We start from the raw sequence: 16,676 nt of genomic DNA on the forward strand, positions 1-16,676 counted from the left end.
ATCTGGTTATCGAATTAACAAAGAAATTGTTATTTTTTAAAAAAACGGTTTCTCCGGATGGAAGAATTGGAAGACCTCAGCTATGTACGAGTTACTATAATTGTTTGAGATTCAGTACAAAACAAAACAAAAAGTTTTCATTAATGATTATGAAGAAAAGTCACGAGTAAAGTGTAAAAAGTGATGAAAACCCGTTCACAGAATATAACGACACACGAAACTTAACAGTTGCAATCGAAAACGCAGGTGAAAATGTAAAATTGCTTTTACAGAGGATTTAAAGAAAAATTGAAGCTGAGTGAGATTCGCTGACGGTGTACGTTAAAGCGAAGTCTGTTATCGAATAATTTGATGTGTAGTTATACCTTGTCGCCTCGTGAAAACGCGACAGCCCATTTTTGAAAGCCGCAAACGAGTTCCTTGCTGGTGACGTCTCTTTCAGGATCGCGGACGACGCTTCTCGTCACGACGAATGAGAAGACTCGCGTGCCACCGCGATCCGGCAGCTGCGCGAATCTGTACAACAGAGCCATCACCGCATCACGAGATTTACGCTTAACCGAGGATTCCTTGCTTCGTCTTCCTTCTTTGTTTTATTCGCTCCTTATTATTAATTCTTCATACCCCGAGGACCGGGTCTGAAACATAAGATAGTAAAACCGAGAGTTTAGAAAATATTGATTCACGTGAGTGAGAAAGGTCCGCGAAAATAGAGCGCTATCCCGGGGAGCCCTTCCCTTCGCGATGTTAACGCCACGCGATCGCGTCGCTGCATATCTAAAATCGAAGCTCTCTGGTACAACAACTGCTTGCTAAGAATCTAGGCCGGGGCCGCCCCTTTAACCAGCTACGAAAAAGCTCCTGCGATGATGGACAATTAACCGAAGACAAACGATTTATTGGCCAATCGCGATTCTTCACGTTTCAAATGCTCCGGCAAGTATTTCACCCCGGCGATACCATCTCATCCCATTGTTTTGTCATCCAAACAACACTCCGAAGTCAGTCATGATCGGACTCCAATTACGCTTGCTCCTCTTTCAGAAAACTCATTCTCTATCGTAGACACGTTAAGATTGTTTCGTTCACTGGTGGATTTCCAATTAAAGTGGGATGGATTTAAAAATAAATTGAGAGCGAAGAAACAGCGATGGGGGAAAAATCGTGGAAATGAAAAGACTCGTCTGGAAAACAGAAAACGATCGTGTGTGTGTGTGTGTGTGTGTGTGTGTGTGTGTGTGTGTGTGTTTGTGTGTGTGCCGCCGTTTTTTCTTCATTTCTCCCTTTGTATTGTATCGAACCGACCAATCGATCCAATTCGTTGCTGACGTCTCTCGACGTTTCGTCCATTATCATGCTCTCGTACATGAAATTGCGTCTCGGCCGTCATAAATTCCACCGGTAATTGAAGATCTCGAGTTTCGAGAAACTTGAGATCACAAAAAAACGGAAAAAACGTGAAATGATGCGAACGGAGTGAACCTGTGAATACATGAAATTGGATAAATCACACGGAAACACAACAGTTTTCTCCTCCTTATAATTACAACCTCAAAAACTCGTTCAAAATGGTTGCGAACAAAGAATCAGATCCACCAGCGTTTCGCTCTCCAAATCTGTATCGCGAATGGGGCTTTCACGCGAAAAAAATCGAAAATTACGATGTGGCGATAGGGGTCTTTGAGAAATCGATCCGAGAATCCTCAACTGACGATCTTAGAACTCTCGTTGGACTTTTCGAGGCACTCACCAATTCCACAAGGTATCAGGAGGCCGCGGATGTTGCATTGAAGTGCACCAAGATAGGTAAACGATGCTCCCTCCCTTCCCTTTTTCCGTGAACCACTGAATCCTTTATCCGAGCAACACTTTTATACGAGCAACTCCATGTGAAAAATGCCAACACTTTAACCTCCCAATTTTCCTTTCAATTCGAAATCTCGACGTACGCAGCCTTGAAAAAATAATGTCTTGCAGCTATTTTCCTTCGAAGACTTTCAGCCCCGCCGTATTCGTCGCTACCAACTTTGATTAAAAATCTAAAGAACCGATTAGCAGTCTAAAAAAAACATTTTGCTTCCCCACGACTTTATTTATTCCGGAATGGTTGCAATTCCGTGATCAAATGTGTAGCGAGGTAGCGTGAAAATATTTGGTGGAATAGCCTTTATATATGAAACACACATCGCCAAAGCCTTCGATGGAGATTTGATATATGACTCGGTGAAGTATTCGAAGAGGGCTCCGAGACAGAAATCGATAGCTCAGGGCAAGAGGGTTTGTAATATTATGAGAATGTGTGACAAAATGCTTAAAGAAACCAAAAGTTATGAGGATTATCGAAACGAGGAAAAAAATTTGAACATTATTTATGAATAGGAAGTTCAACGTGATGGATGAAATGTTCTAACGCGTGAAAATAAATTGGAATTTGCTGAGAACTAATCAAGATTTGTTTTTTCATTCGAACCGCTGAAACGGGAATCTGCATGGCGCAGATCCCGACAACGTTCAGGTCAAATGTATGTGGGTGGAGGCTCTTTTCAACCTTGCTGAATTCGGGCAGAGCCTTATTCACGCACATCGCGGCTCCAGAAAGACGAAATTGCCATTCGAACGGGCCATTAAGCAAGCGAATGAGACAATCGAGGATTGCGTGGGACTCAACACCTCGCCCGACGCACTCGTTCTATTGTATCCCTGGATAAAAAAACTGGAGGAGTATCGGCGAAGTCTCGTAGCGAAATTGAACGAGGAGGAGGACGAATTCGAGGGTAAAATCTTATCGCCGTAATCGACAAATATCCAGCTACCGAGGTCTTTTTTTCTTACAATTCTTCTCGCGTTTGAAAAAAAAACGAGGAGAATTGTAGTGGAATTAATAGCATGCAAAGAAAGTAGAGAAACGAGTTTTTCTGAAAAAATGTTAATTTCAAAGAGAAGATTCGTACGTCAGATTCAGATAACAGTTTTACGAAAAGTTCTCGCATAAATATGAAAATCCAATATAAAAACTGAAGAAACGTTGATAAATTTAAGGCCTTATGTACACTTGCAGCGGATGAAATAACGTCATTTTCTTGATTTTTTTCGACAAGAAAATAAATGTTTATTGAAAAACTGTGAACGATATTCATTAGTGCATATGTTCGCGTACTTGTACAATTTTCATCAAAACATTTCTCAAAATGGCCCAACTCCAGCTGTGTTACAGTAGCACCTTTTTTTGAGCATCAGTCGCGATGGACATGGTAACTAAAAAACTATTAATCTATTAAAAAATTCATTCTTGAGGTGCTCAATCTCCGGTTTTTTTTGTTACACTTTTTTTTTCCAACAAAATACGAAATCCTTCGTCCAGGCCTTAGCTATTATTATAATAAATGTGTGATATAAATTTGGTATGAATCGGATTAATAGTTTTTTAGTAATCGTGTCCACTGCAAAGGTATTTTAAAAAAAAGACGATTCTGAGATAATCGCGGGTTTAAAGATTCAAGTATTAGACGAATAGCTACGAGTCTAATGTTCCGATCTTTATGAAATGCGGTTTTTCATTCATCAGACATTGTCCTTGAAGAATAGCTAATAAAATAAATTTTCGATTTTTCCGCCCATCACAAGTGTATATAAGCCCTTAAACATTCGGAATGGGAGAGTGGATACGATCGCTCCGTAATTTGATCAGACTCTTGGCACGCTCAGCAGATTTTTCTTCTTTATAATAATAAATAAAATCAATCGATTTTCTTGAGTATGAAATTATTAAAAATGTGGAAACAAAGCAGTGGCCAAAAATTGAAAAAAAAGTCTAACGATGAAAGTCTCATAATTCGGATAAGAAAGTTTTCCAATTGATACGCATCCTGCTGCCTCATTTTGTCAAGGTATCGACGAAGACCATTCGAAATTCAAGGTCAACGATCCGGCCTACAAGCTCGAAGTGCACTTAAAAAAGCTCGACCGTTTGAAGGCGAAACAATATCTCGGTACTTTGGCAGAGGATAAATTTTTTCTTGAACAAGTCCTTGAAAATCCAGCTCTGGAGTCGGCGAATAAAGAGGGCAGTGAAGAGTTGCTCAAGCTCGTTGAAGAGTGCGTGAGGTGTACGAGGTACAGGCAGGAAGTGCTGCGAGTTCAGAAGCCACTTTATACTTTCGCTTTCGAACGTGAGAGGCAGCCGGGCGATGCGAAAGCGCGTCGGCTCGCTGAGAAACGCATGTCACGTAACCAAGTGGTAATAGACGCAAATATGTATTTGCAGAGGCTCCACGAGGCTCGCGTAGCTCGCGAATATGCTGCTTTCTTCAGTTTGCTTGAGAGAGCGAAAGACTCCTTCGATGCCTGGGAAGAGGATATTTTCCCCATGAAAAAGCCGTGTCTCGATGCTCTGTACGAGATGATCAGTTGGGTTTACTTAGATCCGCGTGACGTGTCGACGCTTTCGGATCCATCAACGAAAGCAACCCATTTGAAGCATCATTTGGGGGTGAGAGTCGCCGTGGTGCCTCGGGACGCGGAGCTCGGTTGGGTCGCAACGGAGAACGGAAGCAGCGCGCTCGAAGTCTTCCGAAAGCGTTTGGCCCTGGCTTCGCAGCCTCTCGAATTGGCCTGGCTTTTTCACGACTTGGCCAAGTATTATATCGAGATCAAGCGTTACGATCTCGCGCGTTTGTACGCGAAAAAGTCTCGGGACTCGGGTTACAAGGCGCGCCACGATCCGTGGACCCTGAACGCTCACCATCTCATGATAAGAATCGAGATCCATCAGCACAACAGAAACGAAGCACGGGAAGCTGCCGTTCTCGCTTATCTCGGTGCGAAGCGACTCCGGATCAGTTACCTCCAGGATTTTTATCGAAGGATTGTTAAGCTCGTTAACGATATCGATCTCTCTACGATCATGGGAATCGATAGCATCACGGAGAGAGAAAACCTCATTATTGAACTCATGCCCGACGAACTCAAGACCGAAGCAACCTTCCTCTTTGCGAGGATGCGAGCTGTACCCGCCAAGAGACGATTATCCGTGATGCCAGGATGTAAACCTGTGGATACCAAGTCCAAAGTTATCGCCAAGAGAAAAACCATCTTGCCGAGCTCTCCGAAAAATCCGGAAACTGAAGCCAGGCGCGCGTTGCTCAAGCGATATGCACCCTCGAAAAAGATTCCTGGATGGGTCGATTTCGATGATTATGCATGATCTTTTTTCTTTGAATTCCGTCCGTTTTTCTTGTCCGTGCATGATAACTTTAACTCTGTATAAAAAAAAAAAAATAAAAAAAATTACGTGTAGATTAATAAAAATACAATAAGAAGAAACTGAAATTTCGTTTACGCATCATCTTCCCATGACATTCATTAGATCATAATTATAAATAAAAGGTACGAAGAATATTCATGGAGAATTTGGCAAAAATTGGCAAACAACTTTGGAAGCTAATCACATATTAATTTACTTCCGGATTATAATTTTTGTGATCCTCATTTTTCCTGAATATTTAGAATTATTTTCGGAGCTTGTTTCGCATCGAATAACTCCGGGATAATGAGATTACTTTTCGAATTGCTGGAACATTGCTATTCGTGGAGACTTCTCAATAGTTTGAAAGCTTTCTTTCCAACATTCGAGGCTCAAGGGGCTCAGAAAAAAGATTCGGAAACCTCGTAAGGATTTTTGGTTTTGTGTCCTCTCACTTCTTCTCGCTCTCTCTCTCTCTCTCTCTCTCTCTCTCTTTTGTTTCCTTCCTTTCTTCTTTTTAACCTCACTTATTCGGCCACGTACGAGTCGATTGTCAACCGATTCCCCGCCAATGATCCTTTTATCATTTCTCATTCGAGCGCAAATGTGGAGTAATAAAATGGCCTGAAGCAATGTCATCTCCGAGAATATCGTCCGGTGGTAGTACGAGAAATGAGAGACGGGATCGCCAAAAATCGGCAACCCTTTTGAGTGGATGTGAGAAAGAAAAGGGAGAAAAAGACAGCGACGAGGAATCGGAAAATCTCGATGGAATTGTTGCGAAATTTGAAGCCGTTGCGAGAGAAGATCCAAAGGTCGTTTTCGGCAGGAGGAAAGACTCGAAGCCTGTTTTGAACAAACGCGAGTATGCTCAGGCCCTGCATCGACAGGCGGACATTCTTCATCACAAGTATTTACCATTTTACTCTTTTTATATTCTATTTTTATGGAAGTAGATGCAAAATTTTTGTCGAATTTTTCTTGAACAGAATCATGAGATTTGAGGCCTTATATACACTTGTGATGGGCGGAAAAATCGAAAACTTTTTTTTTAGATATTCTTCAAGTACAATGTCCGAAGAATATTCTCACCACATTTCATAAAGATCGAAACATTAGATTCGTAGCTATATGGATATTTCAACCGACCACCCGGTGCGCGCGCTCGTCTAATACTTGAATCTCTAAACGCGATTATCTCGGAATCGTCTTTTTTTAAAAATACCTTTGCGGTCGACACGATTACTGAAAAACTATAAATCCGATCCATGCGAAATTTATATCACTCATTTATTATAATAATAGCTAAGGCCTGGACGTAGGATTTCGTATTTTGTTGGAAAAACAAATTGTAAAAAAAAGCCGAAAATTTAGCACCTCAAAAACGAATTTTTTGTTAAAACTGTCGCCATTTTTTCTTAAATCAAAATTTTCACAAATCCTTCGTCCAGGCCCAAGCTATTATTATAATAAATAAGTGGTATGAATTTGGTACAATGCAAGTACATGAACATATGTATTAACGAACGTCGTTGCCAGTTTTAAAATAAAGATTTATATTTTCTTGTCGAGAAAAAATTAAAAAAATGACGTTTTTTCGCCCACTGCAAGTGTAAATAAGGCCTTGAAAGAAAAAGTTTCATGGCCTACGAATTTTTTCAACGAATATAATTCGCTTCGTTTATTCATTGCTGTTAATTTTCGTTTCTTCCGATAGTCGAGATTAGTGAGATTAATCGTTTGAGAAAAGGGTCTGAGAGAATCAAATCCAAAAAACTGCTCAACTAAGAGTAAAGACAACTTTAACCCGCATCTCTGCATTCCAACGAATGCGACAGAGCGTCGCTACTGTGAATTTTCGTGTATAATTCACTTTGAAATTCTTTCCGTGTACAGGGGGGATTACGAATTGGCTTTGGTTTTGTACCATCGTGCAGCAAATGCCTGTCCTCGTGAAACCAGTCACCGTATAGCAGCGAGAAGAACCGCAGCTGTAATAAGCTCTGTTACAAATCCTTCTAAAGCTGTCAAGAAAATCCTACCGAAGGAAAAAAACATAGCTCAATTGGAGGGGATTTCGTGTCCCGAAACGGCTGCCCAGAGAGCGCAAAAAATAGTGGAAGAATCGGACGATCCGATATCCGTGATCGACCAAATTCTAAAGTAAAAAAGAACTTCGATCGAGAGAATCTTCTTATTTAACAGTGAAGTATTTAAAGGGAGAAGCTTGGAAGAAAAAATGTAGGCAACGTTTGCTAATGCAGGTACTTCGACTCGCGTAAGGATTTTCTCCAGGATCCACCGATTTTTCGTGATCGTCGTCGATCGACCGTGGTCTCAAGATCCCGAAGAATGTCACACCAACTGGGAAGCATGGCGAGCGTCACGCTGGAGAACCTTCAAAAGGCCTTCGCATCAGGCGACTTCAACGCGAGCTTGCAGATCGGTAAGGAGTTGTTGCTCGTCGCGGAGTCTTTGGTCGATCGTTATCGCTACGAAGTTGCGGCTCACCATTATTTGGCCATGGCTCAAATACCGTTGGGCCGTCATGATCGCGCGGTCGATGAAGTCACGTTGATGATAAAATCGGCTTTGAAATCGGGCGATGTCACCTTAAAGTCGAGATCGTTCATGACCCTCGGCCGAGTCCATTTGACGTTTAACCACCTCGACGCAACGGCCAGAGCCTGGGAACGATTGCTTCGAAACGTTGACGAAGCTGTGCCAAAAGCGTGGCTGTTGCACGAGATTGGCAGATGTTACTTCGAGATGAAACGGTATGGGAAAGCTCTCGACACTTCTTATCGTTGTCTGGAGTATGCCGAGGAAGGAAACTCCCAGAAATGGCTGCTTCATGGTCAACTGCTGAGTGGCCAGTCGCTCGTCGAGCTCGGCCGGCTGGGCGAGGCTGTCATCGTATTAGAAAGAGTGAAAGCAATCGCTGAAGACGAGAAGAACGACGAGACTCGCGACTACGTTTCCGAGCTGATCGACCGAATCACTCGAACCCTCAGAGAGGCCTATTCTCTGGATGATACTTGGCAAAAATTTTGGATACGGAATGAGAAAACTTTGGAGAAACCAGTTTGCAAAGCCAAGTCTGAGGACGTTCCGAAATCGAGGCAGTTCCAAGGATTCGAATCTTCGATACACAAAAGCGACAATCTTCTTACGCAATCTGGCTTAGCAACTAAACTCCATAAATTCCGAGGTTCGATGATCAAGTGTCCGAAGAATTTGAGAAAAAAACATTGTCGAATCCTGATGAGCGAAAATACGGGAAACGAGCCGAACAAGATTAAAAGTTCGAACTCGGGCTCAACGAGCGAGGCTTCCACCAGCTCTGATGATGACATTTTGCTCGCTGACAACATCGGACTTTCGGACAATGCCGACGAAACTCAGGAGGAATCCTTCACATCGAGAACTCGAGTGATCGAAAGAGAAACGTCCGAACGTGCTAATTCGATCGAACAACTCTTTGCCACACGGACATTCGTCCTCGATGAAGAACAATTCTCCGGAGATGGAGAGCCTCCGAATCTCACCGGGAAAACTTACGTGCTCGATCAGTTATAATCGCACGTGTAGAACCAAAAAAGTCCAGAAATATTATTCCAAAGGGATAAGATTTTTTCGTCGTCCGTCGATCAAGATTAACGCCTTGGCTGATCCCAAGAAAAGATTAGCAATGACAAAAAATTTCATATTTTTCGTATACGTTTTGAGCTTTTGCCAAAACCAAAAAGCAAATCACTCGTAAATCTGACAAAAGCTTGCAAAAAAAATAATAAACTATTAACAAAAAATATACCAGAGTGCTCATTCTTGAAAGGTTCCTCGAGTCAATAGTTTGAAACGAAAAGAATTTTCTAGTCCGAGACAATTAAGGTGTTCAATGAGCATCGTCTCGACACTGGCCACTAAATTCGTTGTACGCGATAACAATAAATTTGGCTCGATCAAAGTAGAATTTTTTTTTCAGACCATTGAATGCTTAAAGGGATTTGTATTTCATGAGGTTATTTCATGAAGATTCTCTACTTTATTCCAACAAATGTATTGTGTGGAACTAATAGAATGTTTCCAAAACAGTTTTTGAATATCGTTGACGTTGGATGACGGGACGCTTTGTTTCTACGGTGATTGCTTTTTAAAAAAATAATCATTGGAAGCGTAAATAGAATTGGGATCTCCCCTGAAAAGAAGAAAATCTCTTTGGAACGAGGAAAAAATGGAGAGTGTCGAGGAAAAATATGAGAAAGAAATAGTGGGAGAGAGATTGAAGAGAAATTTAATAAGTAAAGCTCGTGTCTGAGACGATCGAGTTTCATCGACGAACATCTTGAGAAGTTTCCTCTAGTGATTCGGGCTATATACATCGCCGACTTACCTGGCTGGGACCGATTAATCAATCGCTATACACAGGAGGAGCTCTCGACATGTAACTTCGACCGAAGTGTATCTGCAGCATTGATACTTATTGCCTGTGGGAAAACGATTACACTTCCGTTTTCTCAACTCTCGAATCATTGGACCCAACACCAATTTTCCTTGGGAAAGAAGAAACGATGCAATTTTTTTTTCTTTTTTGCAATAAACTCAAGCAGAAAACTCTCAATGCATCAGAAATCGCACGCGGTCCGGAGAAAAGTGGAAATAGAAGTCGCTATTTTGACAGTTTTTTTTTTTCAAGAAATCAAGATTTTTTATGTCACATCATTTCATTGGGGTTATTGATAAAAAAAATGTCCACTTGATGAATACATTGCTTCTTTGGTTTTAAGGGGTCCACCCTAATTAAACAGGCAAAAAAGACTATTTTCACGATTTTTTTTGACCGACATGAATTATAATTATTGATATAAAAAGTGTTAGGCCTAAAATATACGCTGTCAAATTATACGAACAAAAGTTTTTTTTACGTCGATTTTTTTCATCGTTTTTCGCGAAAAAAGAAATAGTTACACTAAAAATTTCAAAATTCGTATGATATGCGCCACAGCTGAAGTCGTAAAGAACGTGTGGTAGAATTTTGGTAAGGATCGGTTGAAAAGTTTCGGAGATTTTATCAACGAGCCGCGTCCAAAAACGTAATTTCGAGAAAAGAGTGTTTAAAAAAGGCAGGTACCGCACTGCTCGGTGCGTATCGGCGCGCTGAGACAGCCGAGTAAACGTCGCTCAAAAGTACACTTGGACTGCTCAGATTTTTATAAAATTTCAGTACGTTACTTTTAAATATGCAATTTCAAAAAATACAATTAAAAAAAAGAATTTTTTGAAAATTCTAATGAGAGTAGACCCCTTAAAGTCCATCGTTCGCGCATATGCATGAAAATTTTGCGAAGTTTTACTGCCATTTCAAATTGCCGAAGAAATTTCATCTCGACTTTCAAGACGATTGTTTCGTGACACTCGTCAACTGTGGACGTGTCCGAGCAGAAATTTCTTATCGGCATATATCAACAACAATATTTTTCCGCACATGCGTTCCGGAGCATTTTTCCTCACGGTGTTTTCCTTGTTGGTTTCTCATTTTATGCAAATAGAGAATTTGTATAATGAAAGGGAAAACCCTGTCGGTAGCATAAAAAAGTATAAAAAGCTCATCTTTCCATCCATTATGGAAATGAGGTTTGTTGTTTACCCAATGAACTGAGCGGTGTGAAAAGAACAATTCGTAGACGCAAGCCCTATTCAGCTGTAACACAGATAAGAATATAGCACATATTTGGGATCTTCGGTCTATGGGAATTTCAGAAATTGATTTTCTCCAAGATGTTTCCAGCCTCGGAGTTGCATTGCCGTTAGCGCGCTACACAGAAATGACGTTCGTGCTACCCCCTTTGTTTCTACTACCGTACGACGCCGAGGCGATACGTGAGGAAACGTCGCACATGGTCTGTTCAACTTGTACAACGTAAAACTTTGCTGCACGGATGTTCTCGTAAAAGACGTGACACGGACAACGCTGTCATCCTCGTGTTTCTTAGAAACGCGTGAGGAGAACATCCCTGGAATATATGAAACACGAGGCTGGAGATAAGAAGTGTAACAGTTTCACAAATGGTTCAATTTACCCTCGTCAGTTCATTCGAGCAGACTCGAAAAATATTTTCAAAACATTTTCACTCCATTGAATTAGTAATTACAGTTATGACGATAGCACTATGGAAATTAAATTAGTTAAGGTTTTCATTCTTTACGAAATGAAATTTAATTGAAATTTAATTGAATTTCGAGCACAATTTTGATTCCACAATTAGAGTGTGTACGTGAAAAAGTGCTACGTCGATTCGTTTTCTTCGAGAATTTTCCTTAATAATCCTGAGTTTTTTTTCAACATCGTTCGCTAATAAATTGCTAACAAATGAAAATTCACCGATTCCCTAATTCCTTTTAAACTCCCATCCACTGACATTTCTTCGTATGGTTTAGTATGAATATTTTTCCCCATTCCAATCGCGAATCGGGGCGAGAATTTAAAGTTTCATTTTATCGCAGCAGCCCATGCTCGTGCAACGATGAAGCGTATGTAAAAGTTCAAGTGTCCCGAAGCACCCTCCTCCTTTATTAAATGTCAGAGTGTTAATATAACGTGAAAAATGGTTGCCCGAATGGAGGGTACACGCGGAGAAGCATGGCAGAAGAAATGTCTGCAGGATCGTCATCGCAACAGCTAAGGTGTCGTTTTACAAAAGATCGTTCGTATCACCGTTTCTGTGGCCTTGTAGCGAAACACGCCGGTTAAGTTTGCGGTACAAAAGCTACCTGTTGAGCAGTGAAAGAAAGAGAGAGCGAGATGCGAATGAAAGGAGAGAGCAAGGGAGAGAGAGAGAGATCATGAACCTCAAGTATACGAGCGCTTCAGTCCTATTTTTCGGTCGCGGTAGAATTAACGGAGGGTTTCTGTGCAGGCTGAATAATATCACTCGGTACACGAATATGGGAGTTTCCATTGCGAACAATTCGCACGCGAATTGTTCGGTCTGGGGCGTTCGGGGTGAGTGAGATGTTTGGTAAGACACAGGTAGCTCGTCATTAAGCTTATCGCACGAGTACACGGGCCCATTAGTAGTGTGCTAACCGCAACAGGATACACAATTTGTGAGTCAAGTACGCACGGTTGCGATAGGGCGCAGACGCGTTTATGATGAAAAACGAGGAAGATTGGAAGAGTGGAGAAATGGGGAAAGAGAGAACGTGTGACGTGTCATTCAAGGGACCCTGGAAAACTCGTCGACTCTAGAAAATTGGAGTGCGGAATAAAACCGAGGAGAGCGGTGAAAAAAACATGGAGGAAGGATCGCAAAAAGTGATGGACAGAAAAAAGAAGGTACGGAGGAAAAAAGAGGGAAACAAAGGGCTTAAAAAACGTAAAGCTCCCTAGAAAAGTGTACAGGGAAAAGTGGGCAAGTAAAGAGGATAAAAACTCTCATGCCCAGGCTCACATCTTCCTCTCTCAACGCCCACGTAACACGTTACTTGTGGCACATGACCTGGACATTTCGTGAGCTCGTAATACCGAATAATCAAGTTAATTTTTGACTTCTAACAGGTCATCGTGCTCGTCATTCATTCAGCCATGAGTCTTTGTTATTACGACACGCGAATTTTTTACGTCTATCATTCGTCGTAACACATGGTGAAATATTAAGGTAGTGCGATAGCTAAGTGTCGTATAAAAAATAGGGTGCAGCCCCCTTCCTGTGTGAACATTATTCGTTGTTGAATATGTTTCTAAAATCATTCAAAATATCGTTGATGATCAGTAAAACAAATATATGGTTACGATATTTTACTAAAATTTCATAATTGCTCGTGATTTTGGAATTTTTATATTTTTTTTTTGCGTACCCCCCTCCTAGAATACATCTTCACGCCGTATGCACATACACGGGCATACAAATGAACGCCCAGAAGCGCGTCATACGTTGCAACATTGTACACGCAGCGTCCTAAAGTATAGTGACAATCGTGGCTTGTTTGACGCGACGGCGTTGCCACGTCGCGAACCTCGAAATTCTCCCACTCAAATTATCATACGATTTTTATTACAATCATTGTTTTCTCAAAAACTAGACGATAGATGATGTTGTTTTTTTTTTTAATTTTTTCTTCACAAGTTACTCTAACACTATGCTTTTTAAGGAGGGTGGATCACGGAATCAAAATAATCAGAATTTGATAAAATTTGGTGATAACATTCTTTGGCATAAAGTATACAAAAACAATTTTTTTCAAACTTTTTCACCACATAGTTATCGAATAATTGAGCGTTAAATTAAAGTTCTTATGCACGAGGTGGATAACTGTATATACGTAAACTCTACGGTTATACGCGTGAACTTTAGTGTTCAATTACTCGAGAGCTATGTGGAAGAAAAATATAAAAAAATGTATATTGTCTAATATATTTTTAAAGAATACATTTACCAAAATTTATGAAATTCTTATCACTTTGAAATTCTTAATATTTTTAACGTGGTTTAGCATGGCAACATTGTATCGTCGCGATCCACCCTCCACCCTTAAAATCAAAATCGTAAGAACCGTTCTCGAGTTATTTCGATACACATCTTTTGTTCGATGATTCCATGTGTTCAGATGGAGAAACCATAGAACTTGAAGTTGCAATATCTGAAAAACTGTACGGTGGAACTTCTTTTTTTGTAATCGATTCGTTAGATTTTTCTGCGTGACTTTTTTTTCAAAATTTCCGTAAGAAATCGGGTTTTGGTATTGAACAACCTCAATCAACCTTACGCCACGTCATAAGGCTCTACTCTCGTCGTTTACTCAATATCCCCAGCTTTGAACCAGAGATATTGGCAACTGAAGTCACGCAGGAATAAGTAGCAGGCATCACCGGAAAATTGGGACAGGACTCTCCTCGAATATCCAGCCTCGATCAAATCTGCCTCATCTATGTAATATGGCTATTCCATACATAAACTATACCATGTACGATACATATACGTATCGATGGCAGTGCCCGTGTATCGAGCTTACTGCCCCCTAATGCACGACCAATCCGGCTGTACTCCGCACTCGCTCTGAAACTTTGCCACGTATATTAAAGCTTACCTAGCACAACCGATAAAAAAACTACTACCATGAAACTGATAAAAACTCTATCTCCGCGAAGATAAAGTTTCCATCAATTATAAATGTCTGAAGTTCTTGTTTTAGATCACTGAAATTCCAGACTCGTTTTAAGCGTTCCTAAAATTTCTTCAATACACTGGCTATCGATTTCTTTTTGCGTTTCCAAAGTATTTATAGTTAGGACCATAACTCGCTCGTTCGATCCCTGCTAAATCTACGTTTGAATTTTCGTCCTCATTGAAATACTTGTGTCGATAAAATCGTCCAATTTCTGACGACAATGACTGATCAGTATGCCTGAAAGGATTTATTTTACAAATTTAATCTAAAAAAAGTTTTTTCAAATACACATCAGTTTTTCATTGTGAATCGCTCCGATATTTTGTACGTCAAAGGTAAAGCGGTTTCCTGGTAAACAAATCCAGAATGGATTGCTTCTTTTCAATCTTGTTCAATATGCCCTTTGGACACCAGCTTCAACTGTTGAGCGTTCCAGGGCGTTAAAAAATTCGCTTTTTCTTTGTTGAATATTTCAATATTTACTGTAACGTCAACGATTGTCAAAGCCCTTCATTCTTCCAGATGAAGCCATGACTGCTTTTTACTCGCGAGAAATCATACGATTTTTAGGGAACCACCTGTTCGAAAATTAGCCTCCAAATTCTCTTTACGATATTGACCTTTTGCACACTCTTTTTTCTTTTGTATATCAAACATTTTTCTTTGGGGATCTCCACGAGTGCGTCCTATCGCTTGAACCCTAGTTTTCCTCTGCTCAGCGAGATTCCATATTCCTGTGGGAACGCCCAAGAGCCTTGTCGACAGCTACTTTTCCCTAATGCCACATACTGTTGTTGTGCATTCTTACGCCCATGGTAAAGATTTTTCCATTGAAGTAAACTTCCCTCTGTTGGGAACAAAAATTCAATTTGTTTAAGGGCCAAAATTTCTCAGTGAATTTTTATGAAAATTTCTTACGAACGAGCCAGACGACGATTTGATTTTGTGTTGCGTTTACAGTGATTTTTTCGTAGTTTCGATAGTGCGACCAATTATTTGTTTCAATGCTGCAATGATCCAGATGCAGAACATTCTGGATCAATTGAAAAATTTTCGTCAACTGGCAATATCTCCTCCATCAATTGAAAATTGGTTGGCCAATTGGCAATATCCCCTCCCTCAATTGGAAATTTTTCGTCAATTGGTAATATCTCCTCCATCAATTGGAAATTGGTTGGTCAATTGACAATATCTTCTCCATCAATTGGAAATTTTTCGTCAATTGGTAATATCTCCTGCATCAATTAAAAAATGAATCGTCATTTGGCAATAAAGTTTCTATCAATTTCTAATTATTTGTTCAATTGATAATGTAACTTGAAATAATTACTGATTTTTAATCAATTGACAATAATTATCAAAATTAGTGGCAAAAAAATTATTGATGCCGATCTCTGGTCCTTACCAGTTAAAGCAAAAAAGTAGTCACCCAGCTAATCCCCATTGTGCCAAGATTCGTTTATGCGTCAGAGGAATGTATTGGAGCAAGTGCTTCTCACAATTCAATGCATTGGCCAAACTAGAAAAGTATGAAATTTTACATTCTATCGTAGAACCCACGCGAGTTACGTCTTCTTGTCAATTTTCCAGATCCTCCAGTCTCCACAGGCGTTTTCAGCGAACACATTTTCCACGCGATTTATTTTATCGTACATCATTCTTTGCGTTATTAAAAACAAAAAAATGTAATGCCAATATTGTGACGAAAATATTGCGTCGTTGAAAACGGCTGTAGTTATGCGTTCAAATATGAAAAAAATGAGGTCATGGAGTTTAGTGTCAATCTTCGAGTCTGCTTAAAAGCATATTTGAAAGTGAGTCTACCCACCCTTGTTTTATTCCTGCCGGAAGAAGTGGTTTTTATCGGGGGGATGCATGGCTACGTATTCGATCGTATATCACGTTGGTTGACAGGGATCGTGTGCGAGGCTTTATTGATACACTCCTTGGGAAAGATTGGCAAGAGCGCTCTGCTCGTGTCCGTAACATATGTATAACTAGTGGGAGGAAATAAGGCCTGCAGGTAGCCCCCGGTGTGTCAAGGTGCCAAAGGAAGAGACGCGTGTGACATTCCTGCCGCTTTCCGATGGTTTCCTGTCGGCTCGTGCATTCTATAAGTGACATTGCTAACAGAGGAGCTCAGAAAAGGGCGCGACTGAAGTGTCTCCGATGGTCGAGGGTTCAACGTTGAGGCCTTTCGGTTGCAAGCAATTGACAGAAGCGTAGAGTAGGGTATACGAGCGAGACGAAGGCGTAAACACAATCT

General features: G+C 40.6%; 2 protein-coding genes across 3 annotated transcripts in view; one reads left to right on the plus strand and one right to left on the minus strand.

The window, feature by feature from the left end:
- Positions 1–16,676, minus strand: part of LOC122409519 (uncharacterized) — a 71,666-nt gene that overhangs the window by 1,361 nt on the left and 53,629 nt on the right. For both annotated transcript variants that reach the window (XM_043417148.1, XM_043417149.1), the window contains exon 3: positions 366–638. In XM_043417148.1, coding sequence (XP_043273083.1) covers positions 366–533 — 168 coding nt within the window. In that variant the 5' untranslated portion in view covers positions 534–638. The remainder of the gene's footprint in view (positions 1–365; positions 639–16,676) is intronic.
- LOC122409644 (outer dynein arm-docking complex subunit 4-like) lies at positions 1,569–5,203 on the plus strand. The gene is made up of 3 exons (XM_043417373.1): positions 1,569–1,806; positions 2,499–2,774; positions 3,888–5,203. The coding sequence occupies exons 1-3, from the start codon at positions 1,569–1,571 to the stop codon at positions 5,201–5,203; spliced, it is 1,830 nt and encodes a 609-aa protein (XP_043273308.1).

Source organism: Venturia canescens, chromosome 4, assembly GCF_019457755.1.
Source record: "Venturia canescens isolate UGA chromosome 4, ASM1945775v1, whole genome shotgun sequence".
NCBI lineage: Eukaryota > Metazoa > Arthropoda > Insecta > Hymenoptera > Ichneumonidae > Venturia > Venturia canescens.